This window comes from Schistocerca americana, chromosome 2, assembly GCF_021461395.2.
Source record: "Schistocerca americana isolate TAMUIC-IGC-003095 chromosome 2, iqSchAmer2.1, whole genome shotgun sequence".
In the NCBI taxonomy this organism is placed as follows: domain Eukaryota; kingdom Metazoa; phylum Arthropoda; class Insecta; order Orthoptera; family Acrididae; genus Schistocerca; species Schistocerca americana.
The window spans coordinates 361,940,662-361,963,371 of NC_060120.1; the positions used below are offsets into that span (position 1 = coordinate 361,940,662).

Sequence of the window (22,710 nt, forward strand, 5' to 3'; positions counted from 1 at the left end):
GGTGTGCAATGTCCAGTCCCAGAATAATCGGTGCGATATTCCTTAATGGCGCGGTGACTACCGATAAATATGCACTGCACCCAGGAATTAATAATTCCTATAGCATCTAGAAACTACACTCCTGGAAATTGAAATAAGAACACCGTGAATTCATTGTCCCACGAAGGGGAAACTTTATTGACACATTCCTGGGGTCAGATACATCACATGATCACACTGACAGAACCACAGGCACATAGACACAGGCAACAGAGCATGCACAATGTCGGCACTAGTACAGTGTATATCCACCTTTCGCAGCAATGCAGGCTGCTATTCTCCCATGGAGACGATCGTAGAGATGCTGGATGTAGTCCTGTGGAACGGCTTGCCATGCCATTTCCACCTGGCGCCTCAGTTGGACCAGCGTTCGTGCTGGACGTGCAGACCGCGTGAGACGACGCTTCATCCAGTCCCAAACATGCTCAATGGGGGACAGATCCGGAGATCTTGCTGGCCAGGGTAGTTGACTTACACCTTCTAGAGCACGTTGGGTGGCACGGGATACATGCGGACGTGCATTGTCCTGTTGGAACAGCAAGTTCCCTTGCCGGTCTAGGAATGGTAGAACGATGGGTTCGATGACGGTTTGGATGTACCGTGCACTATTCAGTGTCCCCTCGACGATCACCAGTGGTGTACGGCCAGTGTAGGAGATCGCTCCCCACACCATGATGCCGGGTGTTGGCCCTGTGTGCCTCGGTCGTATGCAGTCCTGATTGTGGCGCTCACCTGCACGGCGCCAAACACGCATACGACCATCATTGGCACCAAGGCAGAAGCGACTATCATCGCTGAAGACGACGCGTCTCCATTCGTCCCTCCATTCACGCCTGTCGCGACACCACTGGAGGCGGGCTGCACGATGTTGGGGCGTGAGTGGAAGATGGCCTAACGGTGTGCGGGACCGTAGCCCAGCTTCATGGAGACGGTTGCGAATGGTCCTCGCCGATACCCCAGGAGCAACAGTGTCCCTAATTTGCTGGGAAGTGGCGGTGCGGTCCCCTACGGCACTGCGTAGGATCCTACGGTCTTGGCGTGCATCCGTGCGTCGCTGCGGTCCGGTCCCAGGTCGACGGGCACGTGCACCTTCCGCCGACCACTGGCGACAACATCGATGTACTGTAGAGACCTCACGCCCCACGTGTTGAGCAATTCGGCGGTACGTCCACCCGGCCTCCCGCATGCCCACTATACGCCCTCGCTCAAAGTCCGTCAACTGCACATACGGTTCACGTCCACGCTGTCGCGGCATGCTACCAGTGTTAAAGACTGCGATGGAGCTCCGTATGCCACGGCAAACTGGCTGACACTGACGGCGGCGGTGCACAAATGCTGCACAGCTAGCGCCATTCGACGGCCAACACCGCGGTTCCTGGTGTGTCCGCTGTGCCGTGCGTGTGATCATTGCTTGTACAGCCCTCTCGCAGTGTCCGGAGCAAGTATGGTGGGTCTGACACACCGGTGTCAATGTGTTCTTTTTTCCATTTCCAGGAGTGTATTATCCGAATGATTTCACAGACCTTACTGAAATTTAGCTTCGAAGCCAAAACAAAACAACGACGCTACGTCGCCGCCTGGCGTAACAGAAACGGCAGCTGCGCGTTGACTCACACGGCAGGTCCGGCTCATTTTGCAACTGAGACTGGTCGCGCCAGTGATCGCTTGCAGAAGGTAACGAGCCTGCTGTATCCGAGCGTCGGCGGCTCATAACGGCGCTGCCATATGTGGAAAACTGAGGTGACTATCAGCGCTGTTTACCCACCCTAAATGTCAGTAGTTCCGCTGAGGACGAAGTCCATCTAAGGTCAAACAGCAAATATGACAGATGACAGTCAAGGCTTGTCCACCAGTACCAGCTAGCAGCACAGTGCGAAAGAGTAGCTGTGTGCCTTCTTTTCACGGTCGTCTAATCGAGTACTGCAGCGGCTTCTTACTGCACGGTCGTCGTCATGCGACTCTGTGAAAGTTACATAGTCGGCGAAGTGATCCCTGGCTTGAATAGCCAGTGCTTTACTAGATGTTCTAGTATTCTCCAGCATGAGAACCATTTGATCGAGGACACTATGAGGTGGGAGAACATAAACTTTAGTACAGAATGACAAAACGCCAATCTTCATGATGGCGTCTAGCATTTTATAGTGCTGTTACTCGGTGCACGATTAGTGGTTTCTTCTTCTTCTTCGCTAAGCCTTGTCTCTGCAGCCACAGTTTACTCTCTTCAGCAATATTCTCCGTGTATGAAGAGTACCCTATATCACTGACCACTTTTTTTTTTTTTTTTAAATATAGGATGTTCTCGTTCGTTCTTTCGATTTCCTTCCTACGATCTCGCCTTCAAAACCGTTTTGTAGCAGAATATCATGTCCGATTAAGTGTCCAACAAGTATGCTTTGCATTTGCCTATAATATTTCAGTACTTCGTTCTTTTCTCGTATTTCCTGTAGAATCAGCTAATTCGTTTTTCCGTCAGTCCAGCTAGTTCTTTTAATTCTCCTCTAGAAACACACTTCCGCCCTTTCGAGACGAACTTTCTCCTGCTTTGCTAACGTCCGCGTTTCAAATGCGTGTGTCAGGACACTCTACACAAAGGTCTTTACAAATATTTTCCATAGTGTGGAAGCTAATGTGCTTCTTCAATAGCAAATTGTTCCTATTATGGAAGGAACTCCTGGCCATGTATACTCTTTTCTTGACTTCCTTGACGTAGCTATTTTTAAGGGTGAAATATGTGCCAAAGCCATTTAGGCTTTAATCTCTTATGGGTAACCAGGATTAACAATGTTGATTGCATTACGGTAATCGGAGGACGTACACAACGTGAAGCCACCATATGTATACAATACACGTTGGCATTTATTCAAATACCAAGATTAATCATGACTGGTAAATAAAACTACCTGAACCGTTGGAATTGTATACTTTGATCAGGACTCTCGCTCAGATACTTGCCTTACATATATGATACGATATATTGGAGAAATACCATAACCACAGCTGTGAGGTTGTTTCAAGAATGAATTGTTTACTTTACAGCGAAGTGTGCATTGAAATGCAGCTTCCACACACATTAAAATTGTCAGAGTGTCTCCTACAGTCGAAAAAACTAAGAGACTCACAACTAGAATAATATTGTCACTGCAACGTATTCGTTACTGTCGATGCTGAGGACTTTAAATAGAAACCGTTCAAAGGAAAGGGATGATATTCTGGGGCGAACTTAAAGAACCAATATTCGTTGCGTACTTTGCAACTATGCCGCCTGCATCTCTCGCAGGGATCAAGGTAACAGATTACCGCGCATGGGCAAGCATGCGCGCAGTCACTAACCCAGTACAATGAAATACAAAAAATAAAAATTATGTATGGCATTTGGCTCAGTGAAAGCCGTTTCGTCTGTACACCAATTTCTCAGATAGCGTGTCAGTGCTGCCACTTATTTATTCAAGCTGTTTCTCATGTTACCTTCACTAGGCTGATGGACTCCGCTATAGATCGGCCTACCACAGGAAAATCTGAAGTGAATACAGAGAATCGAACCGGGTACCTGCGCCTTAGCAGCTCGCAAGTCTAACGACTGGAAAATGGAAACATTTGTTAATAGCAGCGACGAATGTGACACATTGCAATGCAACAAGGAAACGGCTATAACGGATCAAATATAATGACGCGACGTATGTGTATTAATTTCTCTTAAGTTAAAGTGTGTTGACACGACGCAGTATTAATAAAGCTCGAGTACCAGAGACACATGTGATTTACGGCGTCTTTCGAGCAAGAATTGTAAATGAAAGTTTTTGTTCTAACTAAGTTAATAGCAAACAGCGATAACAATATATGAACTCTTACGAGTGTTGCATTACTCGGTTGTGTCTGATTCATTGTACGTAACGAGAAGAATAGCTTATGATTTTACGTTTGTTCTGGACTGGGCTACGGCGTTCCATAGGTGTAAAAGTGTTCACTTAGCTAGCAGACTGTTTTCCGCGGATAAATCCAAGATATTTAATAACGTAAAATATTTTCATTCGACAAATCCTGTCGAGATAATTACCGCTACTGACAGACGGAACCCGTGACGCATGATCTTGGTTTGAACCTGTTTACAGTCCGGTTTTATATACGGGAGAATTTTCTCCGTTAAAATTGTTACACCAAATATAAATTATCTCCTTTACTCACCAGTGGTCATTAGTCCATGAAGACAGCTACAGTGCGTGGTAACCTTCAATCTATCTGACGTACTCCACTGAAGCCTTTTTAAAGTTCCGGCACCACAAGAAATAGCAGCTGCAGCGGCGCGGAGTGTACAGAATTCCATGCCCACCGACTTGCTAATATTTTCAGCTCAACAAGACACCAAGCAGCGTGTCCTACCAACACAAACTACTATCAAATAAGATTTCTTTAATGTATTTTTTCTCAGTTCACTGTGAGTACTTTAACATATCTATACAACAGACTTTAATGAACTTCTAGTTAATAACCTTAGGCAGCGTTTAACGAACTTCAGCGAGTTACGACCTGAAAAGAATAATACGCCAGTGAACTACGTGTCGGTAGCCATACAACTAATTATCAGAACTACTTCAAGTCAATGAAGCCACTGTAAAACAATAACAGAGGGAAATGTTGTGAGTAATTGTACGGGGAGAACAAGGCTGGTTGACATGGATGGCGGTGGCCGTAGTTATTTGGAGATACACAGAACTGCACAGGATATCCTAGTTTGGAGCGCTGCATTGAAGCAATCTCTAGACGGAAGACTGCAACAACAGTTACTTCGTTTCTTGTTTCCGGTGAGGGACAAGGGCATTGGCTCAGTCCGAGATAAAGCGGTATGTGAGTTGAGCGTCTGAGGCAGAGCGCCGCAGCTTGGTTGGTGGTGGCGGTGGGGTGGGGGGAGGCACGCGGAGGCGGCCAGGTGTTGTCTGGCTCTCAGCTGACCGAGTCCTCAGTCAGCTGAACACGCGCCGGCAGACAATGGCCGCTCGCTACCTGCACGCCATCTGCCACTTCCCCTCCCCCTCACGCCGCTAGGCCGGCCTTCTCTGCTGCCCACACAGCAGCCCCAAGGCTTCCCCACAGCTGCCCCGAGCCGCCTTTCAATATTCTTAAACCCAAGGTCGGTCCTTCCTACTACACTATTGTTTAGTATACAGCCTGTGTGTGTAACACAGCGCCGCGGGCAAATATATCTGAAAAACAAGTCGCCCTAATGGCCTGCTTAGTCCAAAGTGGCACGCCAACGGTAATGATAGGCCGGTCAGCGCCGTGTTTCAGGCAGACACTCGGAGCAGGATAGGCAGCCGGCTTAGGAAGTGAGTTGGGTAATTTAGCGCAGGGAAGATTTTATTACATTATTCCACCTATTGCCATTCGTAAACTTCTCAGTATGTTTGAGTATCTGATGCGACACTAAATTTACTAGCACATTGGCATTACGCAGATTTAGCGTCTATTTGGCCTACTCGTTTGCTGAATTTTGCCAGTTCACTTCGACTACGCTTTTTCTGCCCTCCTAGGAAAAAGAGACACAGAAAGAAAGAACTATTAACATGTCTTAATTCCGCACTCGTTTTAAGACCTCTAGTAATGTTTATCTCATGGAACACTATTTTACGGGAGGGGGGGGGGGGGGGAGACATTCACTAAGCAATGTAACAGTTTTTTCAAGGTCAGTTTCGATTGACAAAGTGCTTACTTTGTTGTGGGACATGGTGGAATATACCCGCTTCAGCCTTTATAGTTTCGTGAAGTTTCGATGGTGGCGTCGCTGTAGAGAGCCTTCAAAAGGGCGTCTGTAACGGAGGTGTGTTCCAAGCAGAGAGTTTCTTTTGGCGGAAAACCAGAGCATCGCAGATACTCAAAGGCTCTTTGAGAATGTCTACAGAGACCAATCGGTGAACAAAAGCACGGTGAGTCGTTGGGCGAAGCGCCTATCATAGTCGCAACAAGGTTGCGCAAAATTTGTCCGGTCTCCCGCGTACCGGACGGCCGCACGCAACTCTGTCTCCTGCAGTGTCGGAACGTGCGGACACTCTCATTCGAGGTAACAGACGGTTCACAATAAAGCTCCTCGCTGCTTAACTGGACACTTCCGTTGGTAGTGCTGACACACTAGTCCACCATTTATGGGTACTTACAGACAATCTGTGCGGGGTTGCTTGTGCGTTACAAAGCTGGTCGTGCAAATTTTTGTTGAACATCGTCACAGGCGATGAAACACGTATCATCACTTCGAACCGGAAAGAAAACAATGAGTAGCACCGAAGTTCAAAGCCGTACCCTCAGCCGGTGAACTCATTGCGACAGTATTCTGGGACTCTGAATGGATTATTCTGTTTGATGTCGTGCCTCATGGTGCAACGATTAACTTTGAACTTCATCTTGGGAAATAGGGTTTTGTAGCCAAAAAAGTGCGGACTAATACGGAGTATTGGAATCCTGAATAAAACAAACGTGCTTTCGGAGAAAAAGTTACTTTTCTGTTGTGCCTCCGGAGGAACGAACACAAATTTATCCATAATACAGAGCGAATGATTTGTCATTTCCACCCAGCGGAACAGCAACGTCAAGGACTGCATGGCAATGTTTTGACCTGAAATGCTTTTCGATTTTATTACATACAAAAGGGGCTGAGGGTTATAATACAGTGGTTAGTTTCTGGTACATAAGCGAAAAAAATTAAGGTACTCTGATCTCTCTTCACGTTCAAGAAAATTTTACTAACAGCTGGCATCGGAAACAATAAGTTACTTAGATTGACACGTTCTCTATGCGACAATATGCTAATCGCTAGGAATTTACACGACAAAAAAGTTATGACTTATTTCTGATTATTATTCCTTGACATACGGCATGTTGAACGCGTTCGACTAAACTGTCACCAACACCTTTCTGGCAGGACGTATTCATATATTTACGTACTACAAAAGGACAAACTAGCACTGTCGTTAACACACGCACTGGAGTGCCACCAAGTTAATGGGCTGATCGCGGAAATGTCCAAAGACGGACTGTATACATGCGAACTAAATATGCGGCAGTTACTGCTCATTTCGTAGGTCAGCACTTTTGCCGCCTCATTAGTAAAAAATGGTTCAAATGGCTCTGAGCACTATGGGACTCAACATCTGAGGTCATCGGTCCCCTAGAACTTAGAACTAGTTAAACCTAATTAACCTAAGGACATCACACACATCCATGCCCGAGGCAGGATTCGAACCTGCGACCGTGGCGGTCGCGCGGTTCCAGACTGTAGCGTCTAGAACCACTCGGCCACCCCGGCCGGCCTCATTAATAAAGATCAGCGCGGTATGAGGAGACCATGTGAACGCGAAGTTACAAACACTTGCGAGGACACAGATAAAACACATCACACTTGGCCACTGGCGAAGCGCCATTCGTCGATTTCACTGCTTCGGCCTCTGGGACCGTTGCCAACACGAGACGCCAAGTGCATTCTCATTTCGGAATGCGTCAAAATGCATCTAGTTCTCTGCGTCATAAACCAATCGCCCTGTACCGAGCGCATTGTCAACATTATAGTTGAACATTGTTGCGCCCATCTACCCACTGTGAAATAAGGTAGCGCTGCGCACCATGTGTCCAACGAAAGGCCTACAATAATCGCCAACACATTGAGGTTAGCGAAGTGTTTAAATCATGCGGAAATATTAAGTTAAAATCGTCACTGAGTAATGTCATAGAAATCCCTGTTAAATTATGTCAGTACCCTCTGTGAGAGTACTGAATGAGGAAACGAAGTAAATACTTCGAAGGAATGTACATTATCTACTTTAAATTCAGACTGACGTTTGTCATCATACCGAACATAGCTCTTCCTGCTATTCGTACGCTTCGAGATTACTGCAGGAGAAACACATTCAGTGAGATGCAGATCACCCGTAGCAACGTCCTATCAATTATCTTTGCCATTTTGTGTTTCGACAGCTGAATACTGTGAATGTTAATAAAAAAAAGGCACAGCTGGTATTATATGTCCGTTTGTTGCGCCACAACCAGCTTCGTTCTAAATCAACTTCCTCAGATGACTGAATGTAAAATATCGGTATGTGGATGTATAGCACACGTTGTATGAAGTCAAAGGCGTGACCAGTTTCTCTTAAGAAGCCACGATTGTGATAGCTAACAACTGCACGGCATAAGCTTTTAACAAGCAGGTCCCAACGAAAAACGAAGTAAATTATGCATTAGGAAGGGAAGACATCCGATCAGGTCTCTCAAAATACGACTGCCTGAACTCACGTTCGATTCCCATCCGCGTACGAGGAGAAAATACATGGCGTTGGCAAAAACCCGAGTTATCAATTTAAGTAACGTGCAGCACTGCGAAGGTTAGTGTGATGCAGTTTATTACGTAAAGCTCTTCCAGCCCCCCCTCCTCACCCACAGCAACCTCGTGAATGAAGTGCAAAGTGTAAATGCTGAATATTAGCACTGATATCTCACACCAATATGTTAATCTTCTCCAGTGCTTGGCAATGAATTAAGTCTTCCTGCAAAGAAGATTAGGACTACAGTAACAGCCTTGCCTAGAGCGACACCGAGTGATAAGTAAGTTCTCTCGCTTCACCACAGCCCCCGCCCACACACATCTTGCCCGTGTGCACTTTGCAGCAAGTCACGATGGAGGAATAGCAAATAGCACAAACACGGAAAGTACGAGATCGGCACATAGCGGGAGAGAGGGAGGGAGGGAGACTACTCCGAATACAGGTAACAAGATAAAATTAATTTCCACAGATTTCTATACATAGCCTATTATCACTTAAGTAAACTGGATCTTCTACAGGCAGAAGTAAGGCCTGTCATTAGCGGATACGGCACTGAACCCGTTGGTATAGCGCTGTATATGCTCATGGCCAAGTGGTAAACGCAGAGTAGCGAGTTCGATTTCACTTATTCCTTTGTCGGCACGGTAGCTCAGTGTGTTCGTTCTGGGGACTGGCCACACACTGTACTAAAAAAGCATGAGTCGACTTCTCATCAAAGGAATCTCAAAGATGTCATGCGACATCCGCAGAGAGCCACTTATGAAAAACGAAGAAGAACCAGATCGAAAGAAAAAAGAAGTGTGTTCAAGTAAACAGATATGCCGCAAGACTGCATCTCGTTTGGACCACGGAACATTTTCATTCTGTTTTACATCTAGTCTTCCCTTCTCAAACATGCGAAGACTTGACAGAAACGGCATATATTTTTGGATTCCACGTTAAACTCTAGATCCCCTTTTCCCGGTTGTTTAGGGACACACAAGATGCTGAAGTGGTGTCCAGTGAAAGGATTTGCAGCACGTGGCCCTTGAGCCGCACAAAATTATGCTGTCGGACGCGGCTATCTGTGAAGCTAGGCCGGCCGGAGTGGCCGAGCGGTTCTAGGCGCTACAGTCCGGAACCACGCTGCCGCTACGGTCGCAGGTTCGAATCCTGCCTCGGGCATGGCTGTGTGTGATGTCCTTAGGTTAGTTAGGTTTAAGTAGTTCTAAGTCCTAGGGGACTGATGACCTCAGCAGCTAAGTCCCATAGTGCTCAGAGCTACTTGAACCATTTTTGTGAAGCTAATGTTGTTTTCATAACAGATCTTGGGGTGCTTTAATAGAAGCCAACTTCTATTCACAACTGAAATAATACTAGATACTCTGGAAAACAACTTTGTAACAACGGCAGCACATAGGATTACCGACGTGCTTTGTATCTAAAACTTGTGTTTCGTGTAAAATTAAGACTCGCTTTCATGCGGATTAATGGTGTATGCAGAACATCTATTATGAAGTGCCACTGATTCATATGTTTGTAGCTGTACCACCATATACTGAGGTGACAAACGTTACGGGATATTTCCTCATATTGTATTGGAGCTCATTTTGCTCAGCATTGTGCAGCATCTCGACGTGGCATGGTTTCAGCAGGTCGCTGGAAGTCAGCTGCAAAAATATTGAGCCATGCTGCACCTATAGCCGACCATAATTGCGAAAGTGTTGCTGTAGCAAGACACTGTGCAGGAACTGACCTCTCGCTCATGTCCCATAAATCCTCGTTGAGGTTTATGTCGGACCAACTGGGTGGCTGTATCTTTCGCTCGAATTGTACAGTATTTCGTTCAAATCAATCGCGAGCAATTGTGGCCCGGTGCATGGCAGCAAATGCTCTCCAAGTAGCTAAACTTAACCATCTCCAGTCGGTGATCTATTCTCTTGGACCAGCGGACCCAGCCCATTCCATGTTAACGCAGCCCATACTATTACGGAGCCACCACAAGCTTGCACAGTGCCTTGCAGACAACCTGGGTCCATTCCTCCCCGCTCCCCCACCACTAGAATCCTACAATCACCTCTTACCATATGAAATCAGGATTCATCTCACCAGGCCACTGTTTTCCAGTCGCCTAGCGCCCAACCGACATGGTCACGAGCCCAAGAGAGGCGCTGCAGGCGGTTTCGTGCTGCTAGCAAAGGCACTCGCGTCGGTCGTCTGCTGCCATAGCCCATTAACATCAAATTTCGCCGCACTGTCGTAATAGATAAGCTAGTTGTACGCCTCAGAGTGATGCCTGCTGTTATTTCATGCAGTGTTGCTTGTCTGTTAGCACTGACAACTAAGCAAACGCTGCTCTCTGTCATTAAGTCAAGACCGTTGACCACACTGTTTTCCGTGGTCAGGGTACTGTCTGCAATTTGGTGTTCTCTGCACGCTCTTGAGACTGTGGACCTCGAAATACTGAATTCCCAAACGATTTCCGACATGGAATGTCCCATGCGTCTAGCTCCAAGTACCATTCCGTGTTCAAAGTCTTAATTCCTGTCGTGCGGCCATAATCACTCGGAAACCTTTTCACGTGAATAGGATGAGCACAAGTAACTCTGCTAATACACTGCCCTTTCATACCAAGTTTACGCGATACTACCGCCATCTGTATAGTGCGTATCGTCGTCGCTTGACTTTTGATCACCTCAGTGAATGATAGACCAACGGGAATTAGAGAGCTAATTTATTGCCTTGAAGCTCAGTAACCTAAGTTCCGCGGAGATGAAATGGCAACACACGATCACCCAAAGGCAGAACGCGGAAAACAAAACAAGCGTGAGGACGAGCAGAAATTTCGCCAGGCCGCCACCCGCGTGGCTGGCGGAAATAGAAAGTGGGTTGGCAGCCGGCAGCCCTGACGACACCGCAGCCACGGCGTTGCGTAGGGCGAGCGTAGCGTAACCAGCGCATTCCGGAGGCCGAGGAAGTGTCCTACAGTGTGCGAACTCTCGCCTCTTCTCGGGGCCTTCCACAGACCGTGAAGCTCGCGTCTCCGACCGGCAAAGCGCGAAAAAGTCTACTAGCCCTAGAAGGAAACGGCAGTTGCTCCTAACACTGCTGGGACACTGCTCGCCACACGAGACAAAGTTCGCCTCTGGTTTTGCGAACGACGGGAGATTGGAAATTGCCGGCCGAAGTGGCCGTGCGGTTAAAGGCGCTGCAGTCTGGAACCGCAAGACCGCTACGATCGCAGGTTCGAATCCTGCCTCGGGCATGGATGTTTGTGATGTCCTTAGGTTAGTTAGGTTTAACTAGTTCTAAGTTCTAGGGGACTAATGACCTCAGCAGTTGAGTCCCATAGTGCTCGGAGCCATTTGAACCATTTGAACATTGGAAATTACGAGGCAGTTGCGCCAACAGATTAAATGAGTATTAGTTCTGAAGAAGCTCTTTCCGCAGAAACAATTGCAGGAATCTAAACAGAATGATGCAGCCCACTGTTGATATGCAAATGAAATGAGCCACTTTGTTCGCGCCCTCCTAGCGGCGAGTGTTCAGAGACAAAACTACTGTCAGGAGTGCCCCACGGCACATGTACATGCATGAACACCAACAAAAGCAAAACGAGGATAATGGAATGTAGTCGAATTAAGTTGGGTGATGCTGAGGGAGTTAGATTAGGAAGTGAGACACTTAAAGTAGTAAATGAGTTTTGCTATTTGGGGAGCAAAATAACTGAAGATGGTCGAAGCAGAGAGGATATTAAAATGTAGACTGGCAATGGCAAGGAAAGCGTTTCTGAGAAGAGAAATTTGTTAGCATCGAGTATAGATTTAAGTGTCGGGAAGTCGTTTCTGAAAGTATTTGTATGGAGTGTAGCCATGTATGGAAGTGAAACATGGACGATAAATAGTTATGACGAGAAGGGAATAGAAGCTTTCGAAATGTGGTGCTATAGAAGAATGCTGAAGATTAGATGGGTAGATCACGTAACTAATGACGAGGTATTGAATAGAATTGGAGAGAAGAGAAATTTGTGGCACAACTTGACTAGAAGAAGGGATCGGTTGTTAGCGCATATTCTGGGGCATCAAGGGATCACTAATTTAGTATTGGAGGGCAGCGTGGAGCGTATGTTCGAGTACAGCATCAGTGGTGTTCTGCTTGACAGTCACGCCGACTGTATATCTAGGCGTTATGCTGCAAAGTGACGTGCAATAGAATGAGCGTGTAAGGATTGGAGTAGGCAAGGCGAATGATCGACTTCGACTCATTGGGAGAATTTTAGCGAAGTCTGCTTCATCTGTAGAGGAAACAGCATATAGGACCCTAGTACGGCCCACTCTAGAGTACTGCTCCGAGTATTCAGGATCTGTACCAGGTCGGATTAAAGCAATACATAGAAGCAAATCAGAGGAGGGCTGCTAGATTTGTTACCGGTTGGTTAGAATAACATGTGAGTACTGCGGAGAAGCTCCGGGAATCCCTGGAGAAAAGGAGACTTTTTTTCGAGGAGTGCTACTGGGAAAATTTAGACGCTGATTGCTGAAAGGTTATACCGCCGCTAACGTACATTTCGCATAAGGGCCACGAAGATAAGGTTAGACAGATTGGGGCTCGTACGGAGGTATATAGACAGTCGTTCTTCCCTCGCTCTGTTATCGAGCGGAACTGGGAAAGAAATGGCTAATAGCGGTAGAGAATACCCTGCCCCACGCACCATACGGTGGCTTTCGGAGTATGTATGCATGTGTAGATGTGTGATACAACTTTATAAAGACACTGTTCTGCATATGTGTCAACAGAGGGAACAAGTTTACGGATTAGGAAAGAAGAAACACAGAAAGAGTTCGCTCAATACCTCTCCATCCTGCCTCTCGAGAGAATACTTCAGAGCATCAGGTAACGCATCCTAACAACCCACACTGCCTTTTCTTTCTCCATAAAGGTTAGCAGATCTAGGCAAGAATTCGTTGTCTGCCCCAAATATAGCCAAACATGTATAGGGAGACCAGACACAAAGCAAGTGCCTCCCGTATCAGTAAGCAGCAAGCAGCTGGGAATGAGCTTATACTAGCAGTAGCCAAAGTTTACATCGTAAGTCACTTTATAAAGGTCTTCAACACAGAAGTTGGTGGACACCAAATGTCAACCATTGCTCTTTCGCAGTTATTCGTTTTTGTGGTTTAGCTGAATATATTTACTGCAACGCGTCGCTTGGAAGGAGCACACTTGTTGCGATCAACCGTTTCCTATTCATCATTCAGTAGTCAGCTCGTATGCAGTTTGGAAAGCAAAAGGTAAACCGAAGGATGGATTTGGTCCATGGGACATTTCGGATGTGCCACTTGTCAAAAGGACTGCTTGCGGAAGTCAAACGTCCAGTAACGAGTACTGGCAATACACATGGATTAAACTACCACAATGTAGTGAAACGGCGCCGGCCAGTGTGGCTGAGCGGTTCTAGGCGTTTCAGTCCGGAACCGCGCGACTGCTACGGTCGCACGTTCGAGTGCTGCCTCGTGCATGGATGTGTGTGATGTCCTTAGGTTTGTTAGGTTTAAGTAGTTTCTAAGTCTAGGGGACTGATGACCTCACATGTTAAGTCCCATAGTGCTCAGAGCCATTTGAACCATTTTTAGTGAAACGGCGTGTACTGTGGGAAGAAGAAACCTAACCTTCAACACCACTTACGCCTGTTCCGATTGCTGCTACAAGGAGATACATGTGGTATGTGATGAGCATGTCACCAATCCCTACAACGTTAATTACCAGTAGGAAAATCCAATGATGCTGCTGCTTCCTTATTCAAACACTTCCGTGTTCGGCATTACGAGGCTGACTGGACCCGTTCGAGACCTGCATAGCTCTGAAAAAAATCAGAGTGTATCGGAATAGAACCGGAGTCCTTCCACACCGAAGGCAGCGACGCTAACTACTTTTTTTTTACCATTCGGCTACGGAGGCTGACTGTAAGATATCCTCTGGAAACTGTGATTTACTTACGTTACGCAGGATCAATGCAAGAACACCGAATGCACCACAGTGCACGGACTAGGCCTTCAAATAACAAGTGGTGATACGTCTTTCCTCTTACCCGAGCACAGCAAACAGCTACTAGGTCACGTCGCCCAGTAGTGGCTTTCAAGGTCGGACTGAATAGAGGGCCATTCAACGTGGTGGCACTGAAAGGGCAGGACAAAAAGAATTCGCCCTCTCTCCCAAATGCCTACCGTTAGTGAATGGGGAGGCCACAGACACAAAAGGGAGCGCCACCCAATCCCAGTCAGATATAACGTACACCTGGCGGTCCTGTAGGACGCTAAAAACAGCCGTTCGAAAACATAGCGTGTTTTAAAAATGTATGACGGCCTTGGGAGAGACAGTCATGACAAAACTCTGCCATCTGGTGAGCAAGATGTATGAGACAGGCGAAATACCCTCAGACTTCAAGAAGAATATAATAATTCCAATCCCAAAGAAAGCAGGTGTGTCAGATGTGAAAATTACCGAACTAGCAGTTTAATAAGTCACAGCTTCAAAATACTAACGCGAATTCTTTATAGACGAATGGAAAAACTGGTAGAAGTCAACCTCGGGGAAGATCAGTTTGAATTCCGTAGAAATGTTGGAACACGTGAGGTAATACTGACCTTACGCCTTATCTTAGAAGAAAAATTAAGGAAAGGCAAACCTACATTTCTAGCATTTGTAGACTTAGAGAAAGCTTTTGACAATGTTGACTGGAATACTCTCTTTCACATTCTAAAGGTGGCAGGGGTAAAATACAGTGAGCGAAAGGCTATTTACAGTTTGTACAGAAACCAGATGGCAGTTATAAGAGTCGAGGGGCAGGAAAGGGAAGGAGCGGTTGGGAAGGGAGTGAGACAGGACTGTAGCCTATCCCCGATGTTGTTCAATCTCTATATTGACCAAGCAGTGAAGGAAACAAAAGAAAAGTTCGGAGTAGGTATTAAAATCCATGGAGAAGAAATAAAAATTTTGAGGTTCGCCGATGACATTGTAATCCTATCAGAGACAGCAAAGGACTCGGAAGAGCAGTTGAACGGAATGGACAGTGTCTTGAAAGGAGGATATAAGATGGACATCAACAAAAGCAAAACGAGGATAATGGAATGTAGTCGAATTAAGTCGGGTGATGCTGACGGAACTAGATTAGGAAATGAGACACTTAAAGTAGTAAATGAGTTTTGCTATTTGGGGAGCAAAATAACTGATGATTGTCAAAGTAGAGAGGATATAAAATGTAGACTGTCAATGACAAGGAAAGCGTTTCTGAAGAAGAGGAATTTGCTAACATCGAGTATAGATTTAAGTGTCAGGAAGTCGTTTCTGAAAGTATTTGTATGGAGAGTAGCCATGTATGGCAGTGAAACATGGACGATAAATAGTTTGGACAGGAAGAGAATAGAAGCTTTCGAAATGTGGTGCTATAGAAGAATGCTGAAGATTAGATGGGTAGATCACTTAACTAATGAGGAGGTATTGAATACAACTGGGGAGGAGTTTGTGGCACAACTTGACAAGAAGGGAGCGGTTGGTAGGGAATGTTCTGAGGCATCAAGTGATCACAAATTTAGCGTTGGAGGGCAGCGTGGAGGGTAAAAATCGTATAGGGAGACCAAGAGATGAATACATTAAGCAAATTCAGAAGGATGTAGGTTGCAGTAGGTACTGGGAGATGAAGAAGCTTGCACAGGATAGAGTAGCATGGAGAGCTGCATCAAACAAGTCTCGGAACTGAAGACCACCACCACAACAACAACAACAACAACAACAACAACAAGGTGGAAGCGGACTAATTCTAGACGACGTAACACGCAGTAACAAACTAGCAGCAGGCAGATACCTTCACTGCAGTGCGTCTGAAGTGTCATGCAGCAGTCAGCAGAGCGGCAGCAAACTAAAGCGGCACATTGCGTGGATCATCCGGCTTCTAGCCATGGCGGGGTTGAAGCGCCGTGTACGCACAGCGGCGGCGGGTGCCGGGTGCTGCAGGTGGGGCGGGGTCACGCCCCCCATTGATACGCGGCCGGTCGGGGGCGGAGGCGGCGACGCGAGATACGGGCGGGGCGGCGGCGGTCTCGAGACTGGCCGCAGCGGACGCCAATGCTATCCTGCTATTCCTGGGAGACGCGCCCGACACTGACAAGCCGCCAGCTGGCGGCCGGCTGCCGCTTGTTCCACAGCGCAGTGTTTTCGGAACACTCTTTTGCTTCATCCGCGCGTCGTTACGGGGGAAAAGGTGAAGCGTAGTCTCGAGCGCGTCATAAAAGTCGTCCGGTACCTTCCCTATGCTGTTGTACAGAGTGTATGCCAACAGCGGACACACGCAAAACCGTTTCCAGTAAACACGGTTCCGCAAAAGAGCCAAACATAGTGGTACACTTGCCTAATATCGTGTCGCGTCCCCGCAGGCACGCCAAGTGCCGCAACACGACGTGGCATGGACTCGACTAACGTCTGAAGTAGTGCTGGAGGGAACTGACACCATGAATCCTGCAGGGCTGTCCATAAATCCGTAAGAGTACGACGGGGTGGATATCTCTTCTGAAAAGCACGTTGCAATGCATTCCAGTGCCGGCCGTTGTATCCGAGCGGTTATAAGCGCTTCAGTCTGGAGCCGCGCGACCGCTACGGTCGCAGGCTCGAATCCTGCGTCGGGCATGGATGTGTGTGATGTCCTTAGGTTAGTTAGGTTTAAGTAGTTCTAAGTTCTAGGGGACTGATGACCTCAGCAGTTAAGTCCCATCGTGCTCAGAGCCGTTTGAACCATTTTTTGCATCCCAGATATACTGATAAAGTTCATGTCCACGGAGTCTGGTGGTCAGCGGAAGTTTTTAAACTCAGAATGGTGTTCCTGGAGCCATTCTGTAGAAATTCTGGACGTGTGGGACGTCGCATTGTCCAGCTGGAATTTCCCAAGTCGTTCGGAATGCACAGTGGATATGAATGGATGCAGGTGATCAGACACGTACCTGTCACCTGTGCAGAGACATATCCAGACATATCAGGGGTCCCGTACCACTCCAACTGCACATGCCCCACACCATTACAGAGCCTCCACCAGCTTTAACAGTCTCCTGCTGAAATGCAGGGTACATGGGATTCATGAGGTTGTCTCCATACGCCTACACGTCCACCCGCTCAATACAATTTGAAACGAGATTCGTCCGACCAGTCAATATGTTTCCAGTCGTCATGAGTCCAGTGTCGGTGTTTACGTACCAAGGCGAGGCGTAAAGCTTTGTGTACAGAAATGTACACGACTGGGCCTTCAGCTCCGAAAGCGCATATCGATGATGGCTGGCTCAAATGGCTCTGAGCACTATGGGACTCAACTGCTGAGGTCATTAGTCCCCTAGAACTTAGAACTAGTTAAACCTAACTAACCTAAGGACATCACAAACATCCATGCCCGAGGCAGGATTCGAACCTGCGACCGTAGCAGTCTTGCGGTTCCAGATTGCAGCGCCTTTAACCGCACGGCCACTTCGGCCGGCCGTATCGATGATGTTTAGTTGAATGGTTCGCACTCTCACATATTGATGGCCCAGCATCGGAATCGGCGGCAATTTGAGGAAGGGACTGCATTTGTGTCACGTTCAACGATTCTCTTCAAGAGTCGTTGGTCCCGTTCTTGCGGGTTCTTTTTCCGGCCGCAGCGATGTCGGAGATTTGATGTTTTACCGGATTCCCGACATCAAGGTACACTCGTGAAAATCCCTACTCCAATGCTGCCTCGGAGATGCTGTGTCCCATCGCTCGCGCGCCAACTATAACACCACGTTCAAACTCACTCAAATCTTGATAACCTGGCATTGTAGCAGCAGTAACCTATCTAACAACTGCGCCAGACACTTTTTTTCCTATATAGGCATTGCCTAGCGCAGCGCCGTATCCTGCCTGTTCACGTATAACTGTATTTGAATACGCATGCCTATACCAGTTTCTTTGGAGATTCCGTGTTCATCTACATACGTAATCTGCAAACCACCGTATGGTTAATGATGGAGTGTATCACTTACCACTACTAGTCATTTCCTTTCCTGTTCCATTGACAAACACAGCGAGGAAAAAACGACTGTCCGCTTACAAGCCTCTGTACTGGCCCTTATTTCCTTCACCTTATGTTCGTGTTCGCGCGAAATAAACGTTGGCGGCAGTAGAATAGATCTGCAGTCAGTCTCAAATGCCGGTTTTCTAAATTTCCGCTATAGTGCCTCGCTAAAAGACTAACTTTTTAAGCAGGGCAACCACAGCTCTGAGTTAACATCTTGGGCACAACTAAACCGCTCTAGTTTTATTTAGTCCTGTGCTTTTTAGATCACTACCGGTTTCGTGGCACTAAAAGCCGTATGTTCAGGTGAACATATAACTAAAACTATAGGAACATTGACCGTGTAAAGACAGCTACTCACTATTACAGACCAGGACTGGCAGTACAAGACAATTCTATGCTTGTTTACTTTTCAGTTTACAATTTAAATTCCCATATGAATTCCAAACCACTTTCATTATACTGTTGACTTCCTCCCGAGTACATCCGCTAGTCTCTTCCACTGCCTTAAGTATGTGTTTTGCTGTGAGGTTAATAGGTTAATACACACACACACACACACACACACACACACACACACACACACAGACAGACAGACAGACAGAGAGAGAGAGAGAGAGAGAGAGAGAGAGAGAGAGAGAGAGAGAGAGATTTAAAATTGAGAGCTCTTGAAAATAATTTACGAAGACAAGGCCAGGCAGAGCTTGCAGGGAGAAGTTCCACTAACGGAGGCCAAGGTTGCTGTCATAGAGCTGCGTCCAATCACTATCACAAAGACACAATAAACTAGCCCAGATCATTGAGGTATAGTACGATCGTGGAAAAAGTCGTCGCAAAACGCTTATAATAACCTCACACTATCAAGGGAGGTATTAATTGCGTATCGAGTAAGAGACAAGCTGGCCCTAGCAGATTACTGTCAAAGGGCCACTCTTGTTAATCTTGTTTCATTAAACGTCAGGTTAGTGATTTGGTTCTATGGTACCTGAAATCTAGCCCTAACAATTTCTTTGAAGTCTCTGAAGCCAAAACTTTAGTATGTAAAATGTGTCGTCTGCCTCAAGAAACTGAGTGGACGAACAGATCCAACGTTGAGAGATGTAAATACGCGATCAAATACTTCTGAAATCAGTCGGGTGATTTTGCACCGCAACTCGCTGGTTACATGTATTGGGCCGCTAACTATATAGGGGTTCATGATAATGGACGCTGACAATCACCTAATTACTATTCGCAGCACGAAGAGTAAACTAATCAATGGGCCAGTGATTGGCTATGGAACCAGTAATTAGACAATATCGCCGACACACTGAGGTTGGCGAAGCGTTTGATTCAGCGGAAAGTACCATTTTAAAATCACCGCAAAGAGAATAAAATCGTTAAAACTAACCGACGGAGGAAAATGTCACAGAAACTCCTGTTAAATACTACTAATGCACTTTGTCAGAGTGCTCGACGAAGAAACGAAGTAAATACATCGAGGAAAACACAGCATATGACAAATTCACACAGATATTTGCCGGCGTACCAGTCAAATCTGTGTCCGCTGTTCGTTGACGTCGATGCTATTGTCGGCGAGGTACGTCTATTGAGATGCAGGTCGTTCGTAGCAACGTTCGTTCAGTAAGTTCAGACATGCGATGTTCAGTTCCGCTACACTTCCAAAAATATGATGTCCAGTTTGAGGCAGTGTTGCCACAGTACAACAAACCGCATTAGCGAAGACTGAGGACTCGATCCAATCAATTTGTGGAAATGAGCCGGCGTCGACAACAATTAATTGAGGAAAATCGGAAACCAATGTTTACATACATACAAATATAATATATGAAATAAGAGATCTTGGTAATTTTCCATTTCGAACTGTGATACTTCGACTCAACCTACAAGGTGGTCGTACTGTTAACGGAAGTGAAAGTGATTACACGACCTGTTTCTGCACACAAACGCGAGAAATTACGTAGTTATATTGTGCTTACGAACAAGATAACCTGTAAGGCTTAACTGCGCAAGGATCCCATCACACTGCTCAGAAACAAAATGTGTTTTATGAAACAAAATGTGTTTTATGATAAAGTTATCTACTTTGAGATTTCAGCACCATACTACTAAGGAAATTATGCATTAAGGCCTATTCCTTATACCCATAGTTTTCCCAATCATCTACACCGAGAAGCTGCATTTTAAACATGCTTTCCCATTACAGCGTGATTAGCGCACACTGCTCTGTTAGACAGTAAACGGACTAATTGGAAGTAACGACATGACCCTTGATCTTGTCCTGTACCCCTTTTTTTGGTGGTTCCAGTTGCTGACTGTTGAGGAAACACGTCCGACGTATTTTATGCCTTTTATTCATTTTACAGACGTCTCGTTGGCACCCTTTGATATGCTGATTGCTTCCACTTGCCCAAGACTTTTGAATGTATGACTCAGGGTATCCCACTGCAAAAGTTAAAGCGTTAAGGAACAGTAGGCAAACAAGGTTCATGATTTTTATCTTGTGTGAATTGCAGAAAGCAATGTGTATCAGTTCCATGTCAAATGCATAACGATTGGCACTAAAAATTGGAAGCAACCAATGTTTGGCCACAGTGATATTTTCACCCTGCGGCCAGGAAGTTTCAATCAGATTGCCATGCCACAAGATTCCATTTCGAGTCGTCTTTCTTCTGATTACACAAATTATCTTTCACTTACAGTTTCAGAAGACTCAAATTTTGTACATTTTCCAGATGATACAAGTATCGGATTAGGAGAAGGAAAGAGCACAAGTCCTCTTACTGAAAAGGCACCAAATGAAATATTCGAAAGCGGACATCTCAAAGGAAGTTGATCGTCAACGAATTTGGCAAGATTCAGTCCACACAGTTCCGCGCTTCCCACGTAACTCAAAAGCTCCAAAAATAAGTTCCTCAAACAATGAAATACAGGAAATAGAATGTGTTAAATCTTTGCAATTAAAGGTACATCTCAACTCTGAAACCCACTGTCTACAATTAATGAAGAACTTTAATGTAGCTATGATTACAGTAATTATGATTATTGCCATTGGAAAAGTAAAAATAAAGAAACTAGTTCATCCTGAATATTTCTGTTCACTAATGGGTTATAGAACCGTTTTCTGGGAGAATTCATGTTACGTGGATAGCATTTACGTAATATATTCTTACATCAATGATATTTGGCGTTAACTTCAGAACATACATTAATGCCCTTTGTCGTATTCAATAATTCTCTCTTCACAAAATGCAGTGAAAAAATAATGAAAAGCATGAATGTAAATCTAGTACCAAAAGCAACCTCTAGAAAGTCCGCAAGGTGTTAACATCAGTACAGAATGGAGTCAGAGACATGGGTGCACAGGTATTCAACAAGCTATCAGGGCTCATTAAATGGTACGTAGATAACGTAGTGCAGTTTAATTTAAAGAGCTTTCTATTAGGTAACTCCTCAGAGTATCTTCAAGCTAACTATTAAATTTAATGTTTTACGTTAAAGAATAATTAGAATTGGAATTGTAGTACAGCAGTGTTACGTTTTTTCACTGTACTGCACTTAATAGACATCTCACAGACCACTCTTCTGGGATGCATGGAATACGACTAACGTAATAGTAAACACGTTTTGATGGCGTAAAGCAGAGAGAGAGAGAGAGAGAGAGAGAGAGAGAGAGAGGAGGGGTGAGGTGGGAGGGGAGGACTAAGTGCGAAGTGTAATGCCATCGGACTCCCATGGCGAGGGGCACCCCCTGTCATTACGCCAGCGCCTGCTGACACAGGGCGAAACGTGCTACGCGCCGGTTAGCGTGCAATCAATACCCATGCAGCAAATTAGTTCCGAGCAGTTGTCGCCCTGTTAATCTATTACCCCGCACAACTGTGTTTGGCTGACCTAAGGCCGCAGCCCAGACGAACCGATGGCATGTCGCCCACGCGATAACAATACTGTAGAGCACACTCGAGCCGCTGGCTTCTCACGCACTCTGAGGAAACGGGACGTAGATGGCTTGCCTCTCCACGTCCCCCGTCCCTTTTTTTTTTATTATTTCGCGGACCGCTTTGTCTTGATGCTTTGCTCCTCGCCGTATTGCAGCTGACGCACGACGCGCAACAGGCGAACGTGGTTTCAGAGGAAAGACGTGCTTGACAACTTCGGGAAGGTCATCGCTGCGTGGTTTAACGAGTGAACGCGCCCCCCCCCCCCCCCCCATTTAAATCTATGTATCAATGACCTCACGATGATTGCTACTATAGTCGAGTTAAGTGCAACACAGATTACACACGTTGGTTGGAAGTAGCAACAGGGTCGACAGAAGCG

The 22,710-nt window shown here is 46.1% G+C and overlaps 1 protein-coding gene across 2 annotated transcripts in view; it reads right to left on the minus strand.

Moving 5' to 3' along the window:
- The window catches only part of LOC124595517 (ribosomal protein S6 kinase alpha-5-like), a 405,565-nt gene that overhangs the window by 377,964 nt on the left and 4,891 nt on the right, over positions 1 to 22,710 (minus strand). The window contains exon 1 of one of the 2 annotated variants that reach the window (XM_047134284.1): positions 16,180 to 16,307. The exons of the other annotated variant lie outside the window; for it this stretch is intronic. Within the exon in view, the coding sequence (XP_046990240.1) occupies positions 16,180 to 16,207 (28 nt within the window). The 5' untranslated portion in view covers positions 16,208 to 16,307. Of the gene's footprint in view, positions 1 to 16,179; positions 16,308 to 22,710 lie in introns of those variants that run through there. 2 annotated transcript variants of the gene reach the window in all.